The 18,694-nt window shown below is 37.4% G+C and overlaps 2 protein-coding genes across 5 annotated transcripts; one reads left to right on the top strand and one right to left on the bottom strand.

Annotated features, from left to right (window-relative positions):
- The first annotated feature begins 439 nt into the window (after positions 1-439).
- On the top strand, positions 440-5,488 carry LOC107599211 (transmembrane protease serine 4-like). 3 transcript variants are annotated; one of them, XM_016290743.1, is made up of 11 exons: positions 440-779; positions 935-1,087; positions 1,492-1,618; positions 1,785-1,901; positions 1,999-2,042; positions 2,493-2,655; positions 2,924-3,036; positions 3,679-3,768; positions 3,930-4,072; positions 4,158-4,307; positions 4,383-5,488. In XM_016290743.1, the coding sequence occupies exons 1-11, from the start codon at positions 641-643 to the stop codon at positions 4,392-4,394; spliced, it is 1,251 nt and encodes a 416-aa protein (XP_016146229.1). In that variant the 5' UTR covers positions 440-640; the 3' UTR covers positions 4,395-5,488. The 3 variants fall into 3 exon arrangements, with proteins under 3 accessions (XP_016146229.1, XP_016146228.1, XP_016146230.1); XM_016290742.1 differs by having other exon boundaries at positions 441-779; positions 2,924-3,090; XM_016290744.1 differs by lacking the exon at positions 440-779 and adding an exon at positions 783-836 and having other exon boundaries at positions 2,924-3,090.
- A 2,603-nt stretch (positions 5,489-8,091) lies between these two features.
- Positions 8,092-17,696, bottom strand: LOC107599210 (sodium channel subunit beta-4-like). 2 transcript variants are annotated; one of them, XM_016290739.1, is made up of 5 exons: positions 17,116-17,696; positions 14,422-14,585; positions 9,917-10,139; positions 9,642-9,771; positions 8,092-9,336 (listed from the first exon to the last, which is right to left on the bottom strand). In XM_016290739.1, exons 1-5 carry the CDS (start codon positions 17,213-17,215, stop codon positions 9,252-9,254), a joined length of 702 nt encoding a protein of 233 aa, XP_016146225.1. In that variant the 5' UTR covers positions 17,216-17,696; the 3' UTR covers positions 8,092-9,251. The 2 variants fall into 2 exon arrangements, with proteins under 2 accessions (XP_016146225.1, XP_016146226.1); XM_016290740.1 differs by having other exon boundaries at positions 9,279-9,336; positions 9,638-9,771.
- Between the last annotated feature and the right edge of the window lie 998 nt (positions 17,697-18,694).

The raw sequence follows: 18,694 nt of genomic DNA, 5'->3' as shown, positions 1-18,694 counted from the left end.
AATACAAAACCGGCAAATGTGCATCAGGTGTCTGACATACTTAAAAACCTTGGTATTTTGTATGTCATAATTTTTATTCAGCAAGGTGTGTCTTTTAGATGCCAAAAAATTAGCAATAAAAACCAACACCTGTCATTCAAGAAAAAAATCTTCTCTACTGCTTTACTTATTTAAGGTATTTGGTATCACGCTGACAAATTCTCTTAACGTTAAATAAGCTCTCTGAACTTAAAATTACAAAAATGACATTTAAACCGAATATGAAATGAAAGGCTGAATTCAGAATGCCATTAGCATACTAGCATATGCTACTACTCAAATGTGGCAGAACTAAGCTGTTTTGTGAACTAGTAGTGCTGTTCTGAATTCAGCCAAAGTATCATCAAAACCTGCCACCAACTGATTAGTTAACACAGATCAGCTGAGTGAAGGTGATAACTAGGGAGTCCCTAAACACTGCTAGTGTCTGCTGTTAGTCATTCATATGATGGGCACCCTTGTGAGATTCACTAATTAGAACTGAGATAATAATACCAGTCACACATATAAACCTATTCAGAATATATTTAGCCATACAACCAGTAAAATCCACTGTTTTGGCTAGATTTCTTTCTATCAGTTTGTTTTCCTCTGGTTTCTCATGGCCCTGAGGCTAAAGCGAAGGCGAGAACTGAGCACACTGAGGACTGAGGAGAGCAGAGCACGCTGGAGATCGACTGTTATCACCGTGTGCTGTGTGCTAGTGATACTAGCGACCTTGATAGTGGGGTTGTATTTTAGTAAGAATCTATTGCGATGCCATTCTCCTTTCTCTGCCATCTTTATTTTTCTTCATTGTAAATTACTTATCACTATATGACAATCATTTTATTACTTTGACCACTTCATATAAAACATTCTCTCTGAAAATGATCTTTGTTTGTATACTTTCCAGCCGTTAAGATGGTGAATAGCAAGTTTTTCTTCTGCTCTGGCTCACTGAGGTTCATTTCAATAGAAAAGGCATGTGATGGAAAGGCTAACTGTGCAGGCGGTGAGGATGAAATCAAATGTGTATCCAAACTGCGGACCAATGACACGTATCCAGGTGATTATGCGCACTTACACTCTTAAAAATAAAGGCTCCTAAAAGTTTTTTTTAATGCAATGCCATAGAACATCGTACAGAGTTCTCTAAAGAACCTTATAGTCAGTAGTTATTAAAATAACTATTTTTATTTTCTTATTAATTTCTAATGTGATAAACCCATTTAAAAATATAAATCAGAACCTTTATGTAAGAATGTATTTAACCTATTTCCACTGTACAGAAGCTTTTGTGAAATGGAAGGGTGCCACTGATGTTAAAGGTTCTTCATGGAACCAGAGAAGCCAATAAAGAACCTTTATTTTTTACACCACTTTTGATAATTTTTAACTGTCCCCTGGCCTTGCTTTATTAAAGATGAATTTGTAGGCGAACATGTGATTCATCTATATTTACCGATGTAGTGCGGCTGATGGGGGACAGACTGGTCCTGCAGGTGTTTAATAATGAGGGTGGATGGAGAACAGTGTGTGCTGATAACTGGAGGACAAAGCACACGCGCTTGGCCTGTCAACAACTGGGCTATACAGTGTAAGTAGAGCACACACATGGCACAATAGTTTAAAACCAATGACCTTTAGTAAACTAAGCTGTAAAACCATATGTAAGTGCTATCATATTGCAACATTTAAGAAATCTGATCATCTTCCCATTGATTGCAGTATATAGTGTTTATTCAGGAAATATTCCACTACAGGAGTCCACGAAGTGCACGAGTCCCGGTAAGGAGTCTGCTCTTCAGCCCTCAAGATGCATTTGCTACAGTCAGCAAAAACTCCACACACTCTGACATCCAGAGTTTCCTCTCAGTCAGGTGAGATACACTTGCTATGAGGTCATTTGTGATATTCTCCACACAAAATAATCATGTTGTCATTTACATATGGAAATAATGATGTGCTCTCTCACAGTGACAGATGTTTCTCTGGCTCAGTGGTGTCTGTGTCCTGCTCAGGTAAAACTGTTGAGGTGTGTGTGTGTGGGTCAGGTTTTGCATTGTTTTTGGCTTCCTTTACATTCATGGGATTTGAATTTAATTGGCTACTGTGCACAAAAAATGGGACCGGAATGACAGGAAAGGGAATTTATTGAATTGCAGTTGAAAGACATTCAACACTCTGGCAATGTTCTACAATTAGTCTGGACATAAAGCTTAGAAAATGAATGGCCTTTTTTTCAAATTTTTAAACTTTGAATTAAGTTTTTCAAACTTCAACTTCAAAATCAAAGTTTTTTTTATATAACAAACTTTCCTTTTTTCCCCCTTTCAATTAATTTTTAATTCTACTTCAAATCTGAACGTCAATTTTATTTCCAGTTTGCTTTTTTCAGGAATTAGGAAGCATACTAATATCTTGTTTGTTCATGTCTCTTATTATAAACGTCCCCCCCTGTGTTAATACAGACTGTGGAGAGGTGGTGGGAGAGGACCGTATTGTTGGTGGGCTGGACACCGCAGTCGAACACTGGCCGTGGCAGGTTAGTCTTCAGTGGAACCACCAGCATGTTTGCGGAGGAGCATTACTGTCCAAGTACTGGGTCATATCAGCTGCTCACTGTTTCACAGGGTAAGCCATTCACAAATGCAAGATGTGTTCTAGAACACAATTTTAGTCAAAAGCATTTCGATTTTATTCAGTTTTTCCACTGAATAACTCGGTTGACTAATGAAATGTCTTGAATAGTAAACCTAATCCAGATGTTTTTTAATAAAATTATTCTCTTTACAATAAGAACACATTTTTACTTGTTTAAATTTATGACTATAGGTTAGTTGGTCCACTTAGATGTTGTTTTGTGACTTGCTGCATTGCTTTCTCACACACAAACTCTTAGCCGGACACGAGAGCTGAGTCGATGGACTGTGGTGTTGGGTCAGACCGAAGTGGTGGGATCCAGGGGTGTCAGCGTGGAGACGATTGTTGTCCACAATAACTACAGTAGCTTGAGTAATGACTTTGACATCGCTATGCTAAAACTCACTTGGCCTGTCACTGTTGGGGGTACGGTACTTCATTCATCCATTCTGATTAACTGCTTTCTTATATCAGAGATTTAAAATGAGACTAAATTATTATGAGACATTTTAAGCATGCGTGAGTCCCACTACCTGTAACTACATTTTCCCTCCTTTGCTGCTAGCTTGACATTTAAGATACTTTATGAAACCCCCCTTTTTTTTAACAACAAGAGATCTCCCATTAAAAAAACAAACTTTTACTCACCCTCATGTTGAGCCAAACCTGTATGTTGCTCCATGTGGCTTCTTCTTCCCCAAACAATGACGGTTAATGGTTATGGTTCATAGAGAGCTCCAAAAAACACATGCGCGCACACACAAAATAAAGGTCGTCCATAACATATAACACGTTTAACATAAAACATGAATAAGGATCACTTACAGTACGTTTTGTTTATTTTTAACTTAATTCCTTTGAGAAGCCTCAATGTGTAATTACTCTAGTATCAAAGTACTCGAAGGCAGTAATGTCAGTAGTTTAGTAAAGTCAGTGGTTTGTGATGTTTATTATAGAACAAAAGGCCCAAATAAATGTCATTGGCTAAAGGTCTCATTTTCTGTATATCCTTAGACTCAATCTTGCCAGTTTGTTTACCCCCACACCAGCTGTCTATGAAGGAGATGCTTGTGGTGACTGGATGGGGATTGCTCAAGGAGAAAGGTAAGAGGAAGGGGGTTTGTCACTTAATGGATAATTGGAAACTCTGAGGCAGGACTGTGACCTTCTACCTGTTTTAAATCAGAAATCCACCTTTTGTTCAGTTTCTCCCACATTCTCTAAATTGTTTTGTCTCTGGCATTTCCTCTTCTCATTTTACACAGGTGAGCTGCCCTCTGTGCTGCAGAAAGCTTCAGTGCCCCTGATTGACAGGTCCGAGTGTTCCAAGCCCTCTGTTTACGGTTCCGCCATTACTCCCAGAATGCTTTGTGCGGGATTCCTCAAAGGAAACATAGATGCGTGTCAGGTAACGACAACAAATGAAAAATTAAATGCAGGCTCTCCTTCAGAAGTGATGTATATCGTTGTCTTTGTATCGTTGTCTTTTTCAGGGGGACAGTGGGGGTCCGCTAGTGTACCTTTCATCTCGTTGGCAGTTAATGGGTATAGTGAGTTGGGGAGTGGGCTGTGCACGGGAGGGAAAACCTGGAGTTTACACTGATGTTAGTCAACTTCTCAACTGGATATACACTGTAATGGAGGTATGTTTCACATGATTGTGCATATTAATATACAAGAAAGGAAAATATATTTCCATATTGAATGTCATGTTTCAGAGACAGCCATGAGAAAGTGAACCATGGACGCATAACTTCATGCTTTCGTGACACGGGAGGAAAGACAAATCTCCTCAGAGAGTACAGAAATCAATGTTCTTGAATCTAGATATAGTTCAATTTTATAATTATTTTGACATATGTCAAAATATCATGCTTTTTTTTCTCACTATTCACATTTCCTGTAAGTCTACTGTATGTTCATTCTAAAGCTGTTAAAGTACTTTAAGTGTTTTAATTTTTTTTTTCTGACCAACAGCGTTTAGAAAGCAAAAAATAAATACAATAAAGCTTTTACTTGATGCATTTACTAATCCAGCACACATCACAACCTTTGTTTTATCTAAAACATTTTATTTTAGTTGCTTCTTATTATAAAGAAATACAATATGCATGATTGTGCAGTCGAATGGGGAATAACAGGCCTGCACACTGGCTTAAGGAAACAATGGGATCAAAAATTCTGGATTATGGGCTGAGTGGAGCATCTATGATACAGCATGTGTTTTGCATTCAGTTTTACAGAGACTGATGTCAAACAATGTCTACTATGTATTGTGTTGAGCTGAGCTGAGTTCGACTATCAGGATTGATGTTCCAAATTCCAAGTTTGTCATTTTCCAAACAGTACTCCTCAGGCAGTGTTTCTTCTGACTCTGTGGACTTTTGAGTCCTTCAGGCCTCTATTCCCCTTGGTCTTACATTTTTGTCTCAAAAGTCTGGTGTAGCTCAGTCTTCATAAAGCATCTGAATGTATCTGATTCAGTTAAAAAAAACTATTTGTACATTTTACTAGTTTGGGTTGATCAATTTAAGATATTTCCCCATCCATCTGAGTGATTTAAAAGATTAACTGAAGAAAATCAAACCAGCTATCCACCTTTTAACTGGTTTCTCCCACATCCTCTATTATTGCACTGTCTCAGGCATTTCCTCATTCAGGTTTTCCACAAAGCTTCACAAGTTTAGAATCACAGGTTGTGTGAACAGACATGCACAATATCACAATAGTTATGTTTCTGGCATGCAATGAAATTTTTTTTTTTTTTTTTTTTTTTTTTTTTGAGGTCTCGGACAGAAATTCGCTTTAAATTCCAATGTCAAAAGATGAACAGAGAAATACTTTTTAGGAAAAACATTCACTTCAAATAATGGTGGAAACTTCCCCTTTGCATTTACTCCTAATGTCTGTGGTTTGGTTGAAAAATGTGTGACTATCACAATTAGGCCATGATTACTGCCAAGCCTGACAAATAACTAATGCAACCAAAACTGATATGTTGTTAATTAAATAGTGCATTAATAGAGGGAAGACTGTAAGGACAACATTAATTAAAAACCCAATATCAAGCAGAATATCAAACTCTTTCACTGAGCGACCTGAGAAAACCTCAACTATTTCAAAAACATATGATATGTAAAATATTAAATACAAGTTCAGCACAATGATATGATGAAAATGTTTGAATAAGAGGTAGTACAAGTGCTTTGAATATGTATGAATGTACCTTTCCAATATTTCTCCTATTAAAAGAAGCTAAAGAGCCCTCTAAATGTGTATTGCTTTACTGACCTGTGTGCCATAAGATCATATTAAAAATCGGTGGCCCTTTAACAAACAGAATAACAATAATTTCAGCTACTCCCCTTTTTACAATGTTAAATATAAGATACTGTTTCCAAATGAAATTGCTGTTTCAATAGACATTTAGTGATGTTACACTGGGGTATGAGAGGACAGCTACTAGATATAGCCTACAGTACACATTCCTTATAGATTTTTTTTCAGGTCCAAATATGGTATAAATTTACCAGATTTCTCCTACAGTTTTTTTGTGCTCTATAGTTACAACCTCTGACTAGATTATTCATTTGGAGTTAACTCATTTGTCACTGAAAACAAGCGGCTTTTTCAAGGAAGACTTTCATGACCAACATCACCCAAGATTCACAGTAAAATTCACTAACAACTGCAAAATCCAAAGACCTGTAAAATGTTCAAGCATTCAGTAAAATTGGTGAGCTCTCTAAAGCAGATCAATAGATTTGTTTCAATATTTTCTTTATATTAAAGGCGCACTATGTAATTTTTTGCCACTAGAGGGCACGTATTCAAAAATGAAACAAAGGCGTAAAACTAGGTTGCCGTGATTTTGCCAAGTAAGACATGTTCCTGGATCAACATCTGTTTTTGATCCTGGATCAACATAACTGTCCAAAAATATAGACTTAACCCAATCCCTACCCCTAAACCTAACCCTACCCTACCCATAATTTATTCCTAAAAACAGTGTGAAATGATAGCTGATTAACAAGGGTGTAGAAGCACCTAACCCTGATTGTAAGCCTAAAACAGATATTTCCTGAAAAGTTGTCCCTCAATTCTGATTGGTTGATAGGAATGTTGTTCCAGGATCAACAAGGATGTTGATCCAGGAACATGTTGTACTTGATAAAATCATGGTCACCTTTGATTAGATGACGCCGTGACTGAGTGTGGAATCATGGGAGTTGTTGTCTTCATCCCCACAGCTGAACCAATCCGATGGGACTCGGGCAGAAATCATGTTCATGGATGAGCTAATATATTAAAGATTTATTAACGTCGTAGTATGAAGCAGGGTGAGGCTGAAAGCCGTCGAAGCGAAACGAGGCCGCTGAACGAGCGCAACACATGGCTCGAAAGCAGCGGAGCTTTTATTATGCCACAGTCGACCGCTTTCGCTCATCCGGAAAGCAGCGGAAGTAAGCAGCGCTGTTTTATCATACTAGATACATTTGAACGTTCTGTTATAATGCTACTCTGTGCGGTCGTCCCCGGTCTAATAAAACGCACAACATATTCAAGCATCTTTGGTGTTTCCATGTTTTCTACAAAACAAAACAGGAAATCGAGGGGTTATGACGTCATTGGCAGGCGACACAATGACACTATGGACACGGTCCGTGTCACTAGTTAAAATTGCTTTTTTTCTCTGGATTTAAACATTCTTCGAAACATTTGGGATAATGTAAGTACACAAGTCAGCAAAATATATAAAAATGGTCTAGGGGTTTTTGGATATTTTAATAAAAAAATCTTACATATTGTGCCTTTAACAACTCTGTTAAAATATATCTCCCTAAATAATATTTAACTAAAAGCGATAACATATCTTTTTAAATGACGGGATAATCTGTTGTCAGTCATTTAGAGTTTTGTACAGCACTTCTGTATTTTAATAACAGATTATTAGTACATTTTATCTATTGATTAATCTTATTTCATTTCTAATTGAATGAACAGACCTCATCAGACTTGCTTGACGTCAGTCCCTTCTCTTGTCTCCACTGAATTCCCTGAATCCTTCAAGTGAAAGTTTGATGCTTTATGCTCATTAGCTAAACTTCTGAAAATCTGTGAGACTACATTCAGTCATGTCTCGATTATTAAATGTATATTTACATCATATATACTTTCATTTAGTTTGTTGTTTTGCATGACTGTATGATGATGAGTTTATTGCCTTTAAATATTGCATTTTCATTATGTCATAGGGTGAGCTGCATGGTTTTCAGGTCACAGTATGTCTGTTTGCATCGAAATATTATACATATTTTTTTTCCCTTTTTGGTATTCATATTTTGTTTAGCATGAAAATTCACCAAGCTATTTTTTAGTTTCAAAGCTGATGATAATTATGTTCCGTATGTGACAATTTTGTTTCAATATTTCAATAAAAAAGCATTACATATAATGTCTCTACTGTTATAGTCAGCCATGTACTCCTAAAACGTCTGGCCATTTAACATGCTATAATGCACTGGAAATTATTTGAAGCATCATTTTCAGTGTTTCATTCAGGGATTTCTCTAAGAGGATACTGATTTCTACGGATTGTCAAGTATCATTCATTAGCTTGTATTTACTAACTGTTTGGTGGCTTTTGCAGTTTTGCAGCGTTTTTTTTCCTTTTGTTTTGTATTCTCTTTTTTTTTTTCTTTGCATTGTAATGTAATGTCATCCTCGCCAAAAGGTGGCGACAGAAGCGTTAACAGGCACCTGTGTTTCATTTTCAAGCAAAAACGGTAATGTTTATTTTGAACTGGACTCAAGACTGTTCAAATAAGGCCTAATTCTCCCTTCATGCTTATTACAATCAGAGTTCTGCTGATTTTTATTTATTTTTTTGCTCTATTTAGAGGTACTGCATTAAAACATGCAGTGTCATTAATCAGCTATGACAGTCTGTCAGTGAAACAATGCAAATCACTGTTGCATAACTGATCTTTCTGCAACAGATATATTTTCAAATTCGATGGCCATCTGACAAACAGCACTGCATGTTTTGTTTTTTTTAACACAAGAAATGTACTCCTTTCACAACTATTTTAGTTACATACCTACAGTACAAATGAGGCCATGGGGCCTTCACAGTTTTACAGTCCAGTTCAATGAACTAAATGAATAGCATAGCTACATTTTTCCCTGTGTCAAGCATTGTTGAAGAAAATATAAAATTTTTCTATCATAAGAATAAATACAGCCCACAGATTCGGTGTGGGCCAAGAAACTAAAGTGCGTGAGGCTGCATGTGTGGTGCATATTTAAATGCATATATAAATTGAAATATATGCAGAAATACATTATGCCCCTCTTTTTATTCATATCCGTGTTTATGCATCAACTAAATGTTTAAAATGAGTCATGTGAATATCATCCATGGAAATGTTATGAATGAAAATCTTGTTTAATACTATGATTGCTCTACATAATAAAAACATAAGTATAGCATTTGTAAACACGGATGTAAATAAAAAGAGAGGGCACAGCATGATGGCTGATCCATGTTTTCACGTGCATGTGGGACTGTGTTTGGTTGCACGCTGTCATGCTTTCTTTGGTGTAGATTTGGAGCCCGACAGACCGTTCTCTGTGTTATCAATCCCTGAGGAGGTGACGAGGCATTCCTTACTGAAAAATATAGAAAGAAATAGGCACAATGAGAGGAAGATAATATATAGATGATAAAGGATGATATATAGATAAGGAAGCTCTCTCATCTTTTTAAGTGGGAGAACTTGCACAATTGGTGGCTGACTAAATACTTTTTTTCCCCACTGTAGATAATATACATACTACTATTACTAACATATACATTTTTATATCAATTGTTTTATAATTCATCTTTATTGTCAAGCAATGACATGGTCTGTATCTGGAAAAGGGTACGAGAATTTATGCTTATGTGTAAATCCTAAAGGTTGCCAAGAACTCACTTGTTTTCCTCAATCTTTGCGAGAACGAACAGAGTGAAGTTCTTTAGCAGCATGAAGGCCATTAAAAAAGCGATGAATCCACCAACACAGGAGGCAATCATGATGGTGAGTGTGTTATCAACCTCCCTTACTGAGAATAGGGTAGCCAGAGAATATGACAAAAGGGAAGGAGAGAGGAGAAAAAGGCAAACAGTTATTTTAATAATTTTGAAGTGTGATGTTCATGTACCATTCTCTCTCTGTAACTCCCTCTCTTCCCACCCTGCAACACTTACGTTCCTCTACTACATATAGAGTGAAAATGGCGCTGTGATTCTTGCCCTTCTCTTTGGGGTTTTTGCCAAAGCAGATGTAGACGCCTGCATCCTCAAATGTTACATTCCAAAGCAGGATGGAGATGTTATTTTCTTTACTGGAACCGACATACTCCACCCTCTCACGGTAAATGTTCACTTTATTTGGCTCCACGTGATCCGTTGGAATTACAGAATCAGCCATCTAATTGGGAAACAGAACTGTCAGTTATTAATGTTAAACTGAGCATATGTAAAAGTTCAGCTAACACTGGCTCAAGATATGTTTTTTGTCTTTGAGACTGTCTGAAGTGCAAATTTATATCTTAATATATTGATAACTCCAACTGCTCTCCATGACTTTGAAGACTGATACTTGAAAGGACACTTACAATTTACTGCACAGAACATGACACTGAGAAACAATATCAGGTAAATGGAATGATTTGTAAGAACTGTTCTCTTTCCACTTCAAGTGCCCTTGAAGGCATACAAAACCAGCTCAAGATAAAGTAGGTGTAACGGGGCTGACGAGACGGGAGATGTGTGGATCCATCTGCAAGCTTTATTTAAAGAGACGTGGTATAACAGGCAGGGTTGAGCAATGGCAAACAGGTATATGGCGGGCAAAACACAAGAATAGTCCTAGGGCTAGCGTAGGTCACCGATCGGCAGACAGAATCACAGGAGCGAGACGAGAGGGAAAAATCCAGGAAAACAGGCAAAGATCAGAAACCGCAAAAACAGGCAAGGCAAAAGAGGGAAAACACGGAGACTCGGAAAGGGGTACAGGCTAAACAATACTCAGCCGAGAATGGTGGTTTGAGTGGGTGTTATATAGTAAGTGAGGTGATAAGAAACAGCTGTGTGCAATGAGTGCAATCAGTGCAGTGTGCAAACCGTGCAATGAATGATGGGATATGTAGTCCGGGGTGCTATGCAACAGTTTGTGTTGTGCGAGAGTCAATGTAATGGAAAGGGTGACCTCTGGTGGTGAATAAACGGAAGTCCATGGACCGAATTTGTGACAGTAGGCTACTATTGGCTAAGTTTTGCTATTTATATTTCCATCTAATCAATGTTAGACTTAGCAATGGTAACTCATTTTAAAATTATGTTTTGAATGTTGTCTAAAGTAATTAAATCTAATAAAAGCTTAATGTAAAGGACAATCCACATTGAGCAATTAATTATAATTCATTATTAATTATATTATCTAGCTTATTACGCGACTGCTTACCAAATAGCCTAAATAAACAGGCTATGTTGACAGGATATACTGAATGAAAATATTTAGTCATTTTTACCTGTATATTATTCTAAAGCTTCCGCTAAGAAAACAGTCTACTACAACATTATAAAATATTAACAGTAAATGTAAAGTGAAAGTGAAGTGACGTGTGGCCTTGGAATTTGTGCTCTGCATTTAACCCATCCAAGTGTACACACACAGTAGTGAACAAACACCCGGAGCAGTGGGCAACCATATTGCTGCGGCGCCCGGGGAGCAGTTTGGGGGTTTGGTGCCTTGCTCAAGGGTCTCACCTCAGTCATGGTATTGAAGGTGGAAGAGAGCGCTTATTTACTCCCCCAACCGACAATTCCTGCCTGACCTGAGACTCAAACCCGCAACCTTCAGGTTACAAGTCCAACTCTCTAACTATTAGGCCACAACTGCCCCCAAGTACTATAATTTTAAGTACTGAAGTCCTCTGAAGTTATTGTAACTACAACTGATAACTGAGATGCAAGATGGCGCCAGTTGCGGTTTTTATGAAAGTCTATGGAAGCAGATTAGACTCAATAATAATTCACGGAAAGATGCGATGCACAAATGTGTAACCCAATTCATGTGCACGAAAAAAAATATATATGTTCACAAAAACCATTTCACGTGCACAAAATAACAATATATATTCATAAAATATATACGTTTCACAAATGCAAAACACAATTCACACAATACATCATGGACTGTGAATGTGTGAATCCTCTTGGATTTGTGTGTCTATTTTTGAGACTTTCCTGGCAGCGAACTCATCCCACACGGGACACTCGTACTCTTTAGCCAATCAGATTTGAGCCTGTCGATCGACCAATCATAACCTGCTGTGGGCGTGCCTACCTGGATGTTACGTCATCAGCTCGAGACAACAGTTGCCAAGTCCGCTTATTTTACCCGATTTTGAGCTTCTTTTTTTTGTAAAGTTGCTGAAAAAAATCCCAGTTATTTTAAAAAATACGGTTGCTTGTTAGGAAAATCTGACAAGCAGCTTTGTTTCTTTACATTTATGTTATATTTACGCCATAGTCTCCAATGCATTGATTGACACTCTGTCTGCTCACAGTTAAAGGCCAATTAGTGCAATAATATAAGTGCTGTAGCATAATTGCTCAAATATTCCGCCCATCATGTTCAAAAAGAAGGAGTATGACGCTGTAATCCAAGCGATGATAGTAGACTGAGTTCTTCTCCTTTTCCATCTCTCTAATCCTATTCTGCTCACAGGTGATTGGAGATGAGTATTGTTCCCACTTTGATTTTTGTAAAAATAACTTCCGTTTTGACTTTTTAGATAAAAGAGTAGTTTCAGTTTAGTATGTTGCAGGCTCATTTATTGGTAATATATAATTGATAATAAATAATATTGATAATTGAAAATATTGGGGTTGTTTTTGAAGCTTCGGTTGCTTAAAATGGACTCAAAAATGGACCACTGACACTCTATCTACAATCTCAATTAGGAGTGTCAACAGTCCATTTGAGAGATAGGTGGCGGTAATGCACTTGTAAGTCTGCGATCCGCCGTAAAGCAAGAAGAGGAAGAAGACGCGCCATGCGCCAGCTGTCGAGAACGTGCTCAGGACAGTTCGGACATTGCGGTGAATCAGAGGTAAAAAAACGATATAATTACTGTTCAGTTTCTTGCACAGACCAATCGTTTTGTGTCTTTACACATCAATGTATCGTCACGAGCCGCAGGGTTTAATTGGGTTTTGTTTCTGTATGCTTTATTGACTCTCAAAGCCGTGATTCCCATTCACTTACATTATATGACTGACAGACTGCAACGGTTTGAGTTAAAAATCTCAGTTTGTGTTCTACTGAAGAAACAAAGTCACCTACATCTAGGATGCCCTGGGGGTAAGCAGATAAACATCAAGTTTTCATTTTTGGGTGAGCTATCTCTTTAACCGAAATGAAACGGTCAACTGCAGAAACCTCTGCCGTGACTTGAACCGTGGTCTCGCGCTGATGACGTAACATCCAGGTAGGCACACCCACAGCGGGTTATGATTGGTTGATCGACAGGCTCAAATCTGATTGGCTAAAGAGTACGAGTGTCCTGCATGGGAGGAGTTCGCTGCCAGGAAAGTCTCAAAAATACACACACAAATCCAAGGCGATTCACACATTCCCAGTCTATGATGAACTCATGAATTCAAAATTAAAAAAAAAAAGATTTAAATATTAAAAATGGTTGTACACAGTTGTACATCTGTGAATTGTGTTTTGCATTTGTGAAACGTCATCAAGTTTTCATTTTTGGGTGAGCTATCTCTTTAACCGAAATGAAACGGTCAACTGCAGAAACCTCTGCCGTGACTTGAACCGTGGTCTCGCGCTGATGACGTAACATCCAGGTAGGCACACCCACAGCGGGTTATGATTGGTTGATCGACAGGCTCAAATCTGATTGGCTAAAGAGTACGAGTGTCCTGCATGGGAGGAGTTCGCTGCCAGGAAAGTCTCAAAAATACACACACAAATCCAAGGCGATTCACACATTCCCAATCTATGATGAACTCATGAATTCAAAATTAAAAAAAAAAAGATTTAAATATTAAAAATGGTTGTACACTGTTGTACATCTGTGAATTGTGTTTTGCATTTGTGAAACGTATTTTATGAATTTATATTCTTATTTTGTGCACGTGAATTGGTTTTTGTGAATATATTTTTTTCATGCACATGAATTGGGTTTCATGCATGTGAATTGGGATACGCATGTGTGCATCGTGTCCTTTGCGTGAATTATTATTGAGTCTAATCTGCTTCCATAGAGTCCGCGGTCAAATTAAGTAATGTCTGACCACTGGATGACTCCACATAAGAACGTGCAAAGGAGCTCACGAGATCAATGCCACAAATGTACTTATTTGATTAGTAACCAAAAACAGCACAAATACTTTTTTTTAAACAGAAAAAATCCAAAAATCCTAAAACTTTATTTTCAGGTTTAAATGAGATTTTAAATGGCAAATTTTCAATGTGGTCTCAAACTATTGATCCCTCAATACAGTTCGTTGATTAGTAGGTGTAATAGGCCTATTAAATATCGGCTGTGTCTGTGTGGTAATATCTATTCTATTCTATTCTAAGCAAATGACATGCAATAGGCATATCTGCTTATTCTGCTTATTTTAAATGTACATTAGTGGAATAAGTAGGCAATCCCATGATTATTAAACTGAATAGCGGTTACCTTCTGCATGGTGCCATTATCATTGAACTCCCATTTGAAGTAGAGGTTAGTGATCCCAATACAGCTGGCATAGGTGCAAGGCAGAAGCACTGTGCTGCCGTTCACTGCTTCTAGAAATGGAACCTTACCAGTAGACATCTCCAGAGCATGAATGCAACACACGCCTGAAACAGGAAGAGAAAGCAGATGAAGATGGAAAACATTATCAAAACCTGAAGGGAAAGAAGAAAATCTATCAAAGGTCATTAAGACCTATTATTGACATTCATAACTGACATATGCACAAAAACATATATACAATGCACCCATTTATTCTCTCTTGCTTTCACTCATAAAGGTTATGCTGAAGCTCCATTTACCCCACAACCTTCTAGTTACTAGCCCAGAGTGATATCTACTATGCAACATAGCATTTTTATAGGCTACCTGCTGTATACTGTATGGTGTGCTGCCAACTTTTGGAGAACCTATGTTAAATTTTAGTGGTTTGCTCAGTGATCATTTCAGCACCCAGACATGTTAAAATAAATAAATCATGAATAAATCTTTGTGAGAATTTATAGCGTCAATAAATATAATTAGTCAAGTAAGAAACCTCTCAACAACCCCCAAACAACTCACTCTTTTTCAGTCATGGTTTAGAAAGTGTAATAGTAAAACAAAAATAGTAATACCAATAATAGTGAAAAAACTAAACTAAATGAATAATAATAATAAAAACAGTCTATGGTGTTTTCTACCATGCAGAACACAGCTGATTAAGGAGTTTGAATATGTCAGCATGTAGGTTCATATAACAGCTTTCACATTTCAGATGTGGTTCTACAGAGATACTGTTACATGTGCATAGCATTTTTTAGTCATCTATATTTAACCTGTTCTGTTCTTGTCGTTTACGATTATTTTTATAGTCTTCTATTACTGTGAAATACGTAAGAGGCATAATTTAATGAGTGATTTAATTATGTGCATGTTCTCTTGCTTCATTGTGAGAATCAATTTGTTGATATTCATGGTATATTGTATAAGTTTGAATGCAGTTTTGCAAGCTGACAGTGAAACTGCATGACTGGATATTAAAAAGTACATATACATAATATATGTAGGCCTATAGAATATATAACATCTATAACTATAAATGTATTATTGTAGATGAGAAACAAGCAGGCTGTGGTGACCTTACATACACACCGGGGCTCTCTGACATCAGGTGTCCAGAAGTTTGCTTGGCACGCAGTTGTGACAGAATGAACATATGCCGGCATGAGAGTGCTGAGTTTACACAGCAGTCAGGAAAGGTTACATGAGCAGTGAAGAGGTCCTACCAATCAACTGTACCCTTTCATGAGAGATATTTTAAACCAGGACACGAGTGATTGTGGAAACACTGTGTACTCAATCAACACGCTTGTCATTATGTATTCTAAAGAGACATTGTGCTTCCGTTACAGAAATGTAGCCTGCTGTTTTACCCCAGAGAAACATTTAATTGCATATAAATTGATGAGGAAAAAGTCTTATGAGACCTAATGATTATCAGTAATGTATCTTCCAAATTACCTTAGGAGAACATTTTTTATAAATAAAATTAAGCATAAATTAGATTTTTTTAATTTTACTATAAAATACAGAGTTACAGTGTAAAATAAATGTAGATAGCAAACCCCATATACTATGAAACTATATGATAAAAAAAATATTTCAAAGTGTCTTAAGCAGTTTGCCTAAAACAGTCATGATTTTCCGACAACTTGATTCTAGAGCCTATTTAATGGTATCTTCCGCCTCTTGTCTTTCATCTCAGCCCTCTTCAAAATCTGTGATCAACTTAGCATGAATAAAGATCTATGATACTCCCCTTTACCAGCCATGAAATAAAATTCCTGACTGTAAGTCTCATCTTGCATTAGTCCGTGGTGGTGGTCCAAAGTATGTTCTCTAGAGCAGCACGGGACGCCCCGTACACAACTCTCCCACACATAATTGTCTGTCAATCATTCATAATATGCCATCATAACTGACAAACAAAATTTGAACTTGCCATTTAATTATCTGTAAACTGAATGTATTGTTTGCTCATTGAAGAAAATAAAAAGTATGAATCATAAAATAAGATCTTTAAAATAAGCAAGCAATAAATATTCATCAGAGCCATGTCATGCCATATTCAAATACATCTTGATTTGTGATATGCAAGGCCAAACCTAAATGATAAAACACTTAGCTTAATGAAATAAAGCAGTGTAAACATTTTAACATGATCAGACAGAGAGTATCGAGTCAGATTTGAAATGACATGACGGTGAGCAAATTATAACTCTGACCACCGTTTCCTGTGAGTAGTTCAATTTTCAGAGGCAAAAATGTCCCAGAAATTTGAGCCACTAAACTAATGCCGACTTTAACACTTTACTCTACTGCTTCTCTGCAATGCAACTTTAAGAGCTGGATCTGTGTGTGTCTGTGTTTAGGACATCAGAGAACTGCATAGACTTTGCAAGCTCACAGCTTTTAATATGAATTTTTTATATATATTATTAGTACAGTTAGTACAGGACTTGGTACTGGTACATACTTTCTGACAAGAACAGGGATTCAGTTTTTCGAGCTTATTTTTGTAAATCAAAATCATAACTGAACATTACAGATAACAACAGCATGTTTTCAGTAGAAGAAGGTAGAGGAGAGTCTTACCAATGATGAGTGTGAGCAGAAGACAGGACACAGTTCTTTCTGAAGGCACGCCACCGCCTCCTCCTCCTCCTCTCAGACGTCCTCTGCTCTGTGTCTCCATCCTCCACTTCACTTTCTTCTCCCTTCTTTTTGTCACGTGCACCTGTCTTCCTCAGCAGTTGACGTCCAGTTTCGTCAGTTTCCCAGAAGTCCTCAAGATGCTTCCTGGTGGCAAAGACTCCGCTTCTCAGCAGTTGTGCACTAGATCAATCTGTGCTTGCAGTTCCTAACATCAAACATAAGATTCCTTCTGTCAAAGGCCTGTCCAGGTCTCAAGAGTTCTGGAAGCACAAGGATCTGCCCAGCTGGGAAGAAGAAGTTTCTAAAACTCCACCTGGCTCCGTTTTTCGGGTTGTTTGGTTGCCCTCTGACCTGTGAAAAGGGAAGTTTTGAACAGAAGGGTACATACAAACTCAAGTACATACAAATAAAACCACACTACAAATCCCTATATTAAAAAAAGTAATCCCACAACTATAGCCCTATCTGTTATAACCTCACCAAGAGAGATCAGCTGACAGAACCCACTTAAGTCAGCGAGTTTTGACTATAATTTGGTTTGCATAAAAGCCCATGATAAATGGGCAGAATTGAGTTTCCTATGACTCTGCATTTCTCAACCCCACCCCCTCTGGTATTGATAATAGGCTGCACCAGCAGTGTCAGGTTTTCCTGGATAAGGACAATTGTCATCTGAAACCAGAAATTGTGTACTTGGGACTCCTAGAGATCTATGTAAACTAGGATGTGCTGTAAATGGGTGTGAAGAGCTGCATTTGTATTTATTGGTGAATCATTGGAAAAAGCCATGATGAGTATGTTTTTTTCTTATGCTAAACAGAGGATCAATGATCAGTTATTTAAATATTGAGGAAACATCAAGCTGTCATCTGCCATATTCCAGGACCATTTGTTGTTAGAATGTCAACAAGTTTTCTACATAGCTAAAAGTTTTACAAGTTGTAGCTCCATTTTATAGCTGATCTGCCTCAGCAGGCTAACAGTGCTCGTCAAGATTAAAATTACTGAGATGGTTAATCAAATCAAAGAAAAGTCATTCCTATATGATTTGCAAACAGTTTAAATTAATTACATTATAATAAATCCAGGTCTTTCTTTTTATTTCCTTAAATCCTTTACTGCAGTAGAAACTGGTTGGGAGTTTTGTCTTGTGTCTCCTGTTTTTCTTATTGCCCTAACATGTCCAGCTCTCTGCTGACTCCAGATATTGCTTTGCTTAAAACAATCCTCTTTTCTCAAAACAGGCCCTTGTTTAAGCCCCTCCACTGAGGACTGCAAACCACACATGGATGCTTACTGCATCATCCCCATATGGACATGAGACGTAGCATAATGATATTGCAGCATTACATGGTTTCTGTTGTGCAAAGAAAAATCTGGCACTGGCTGATTAGTTATCATCACTAAAACTTTCTTAAAGGGATAGTTCACAGTCATAATTTACTCACTTTCAAGTCAATCAAATCTGTGGAACACTTGCTAATGTTGCATAACCAAAGAGTTAAAAAAAAAAAAAGAA

The sequence above is a fragment of the Sinocyclocheilus grahami genome, unplaced genomic scaffold, assembly GCF_001515645.1.
Source record: "Sinocyclocheilus grahami isolate Dianchi unplaced genomic scaffold, SAMN03320097.WGS_v1.1 scaffold262.1, whole genome shotgun sequence".
NCBI lineage: Eukaryota > Metazoa > Chordata > Actinopteri > Cypriniformes > Cyprinidae > Sinocyclocheilus > Sinocyclocheilus grahami.
The sequence above is the reverse complement of the archived record's forward strand: the minus strand, read 5'-3'. Positions and strand labels throughout refer to the sequence as shown.

What these genes read in the sequence shown, in the direction of transcription:
- LOC107599211 (XM_016290742.1), top strand. Translation starts at nt 641, where the DNA reads ATGGCCCTGAGGCTAAAGCGAAGGCGAGAACTGAGCACACTGAGGACT. An exon ending in GCTGCTCACTGTTTCACAGG is followed by an intron (nt 2,656 to 2,923) that starts GTAAGCCATTCA and finishes ACAAACTCTTAG; the next exon opens with CCGGACACGAGAGCTGAGTC. An exon ending in TTGGCCTGTCACTGTTGGGG is followed by an intron (nt 3,091 to 3,678) that starts GTACGGTACTTC and finishes GTATATCCTTAG; the next exon opens with ACTCAATCTTGCCAGTTTGT.
- LOC107599210 (XM_016290739.1), bottom strand. Translation starts at nt 17,215, where the DNA reads ATGGAGACACAGAGCAGAGGACGTCTGAGAGGAGGAGGAGGAGGCGGT. An exon ending in TCTATATGTAGTAGAGGAAC is followed by an intron (nt 9,772 to 9,916) that starts GTAAGTGTTGCA and finishes CCCTATTCTCAG; the next exon opens with TAAGGGAGGTTGATAACACA. An exon ending in GCAAAGATTGAGGAAAACAA is followed by an intron (nt 9,337 to 9,641) that starts GTGAGTTCTTGG and finishes TATATTTTTCAG; the next exon opens with TAAGGAATGCCTCGTCACCT.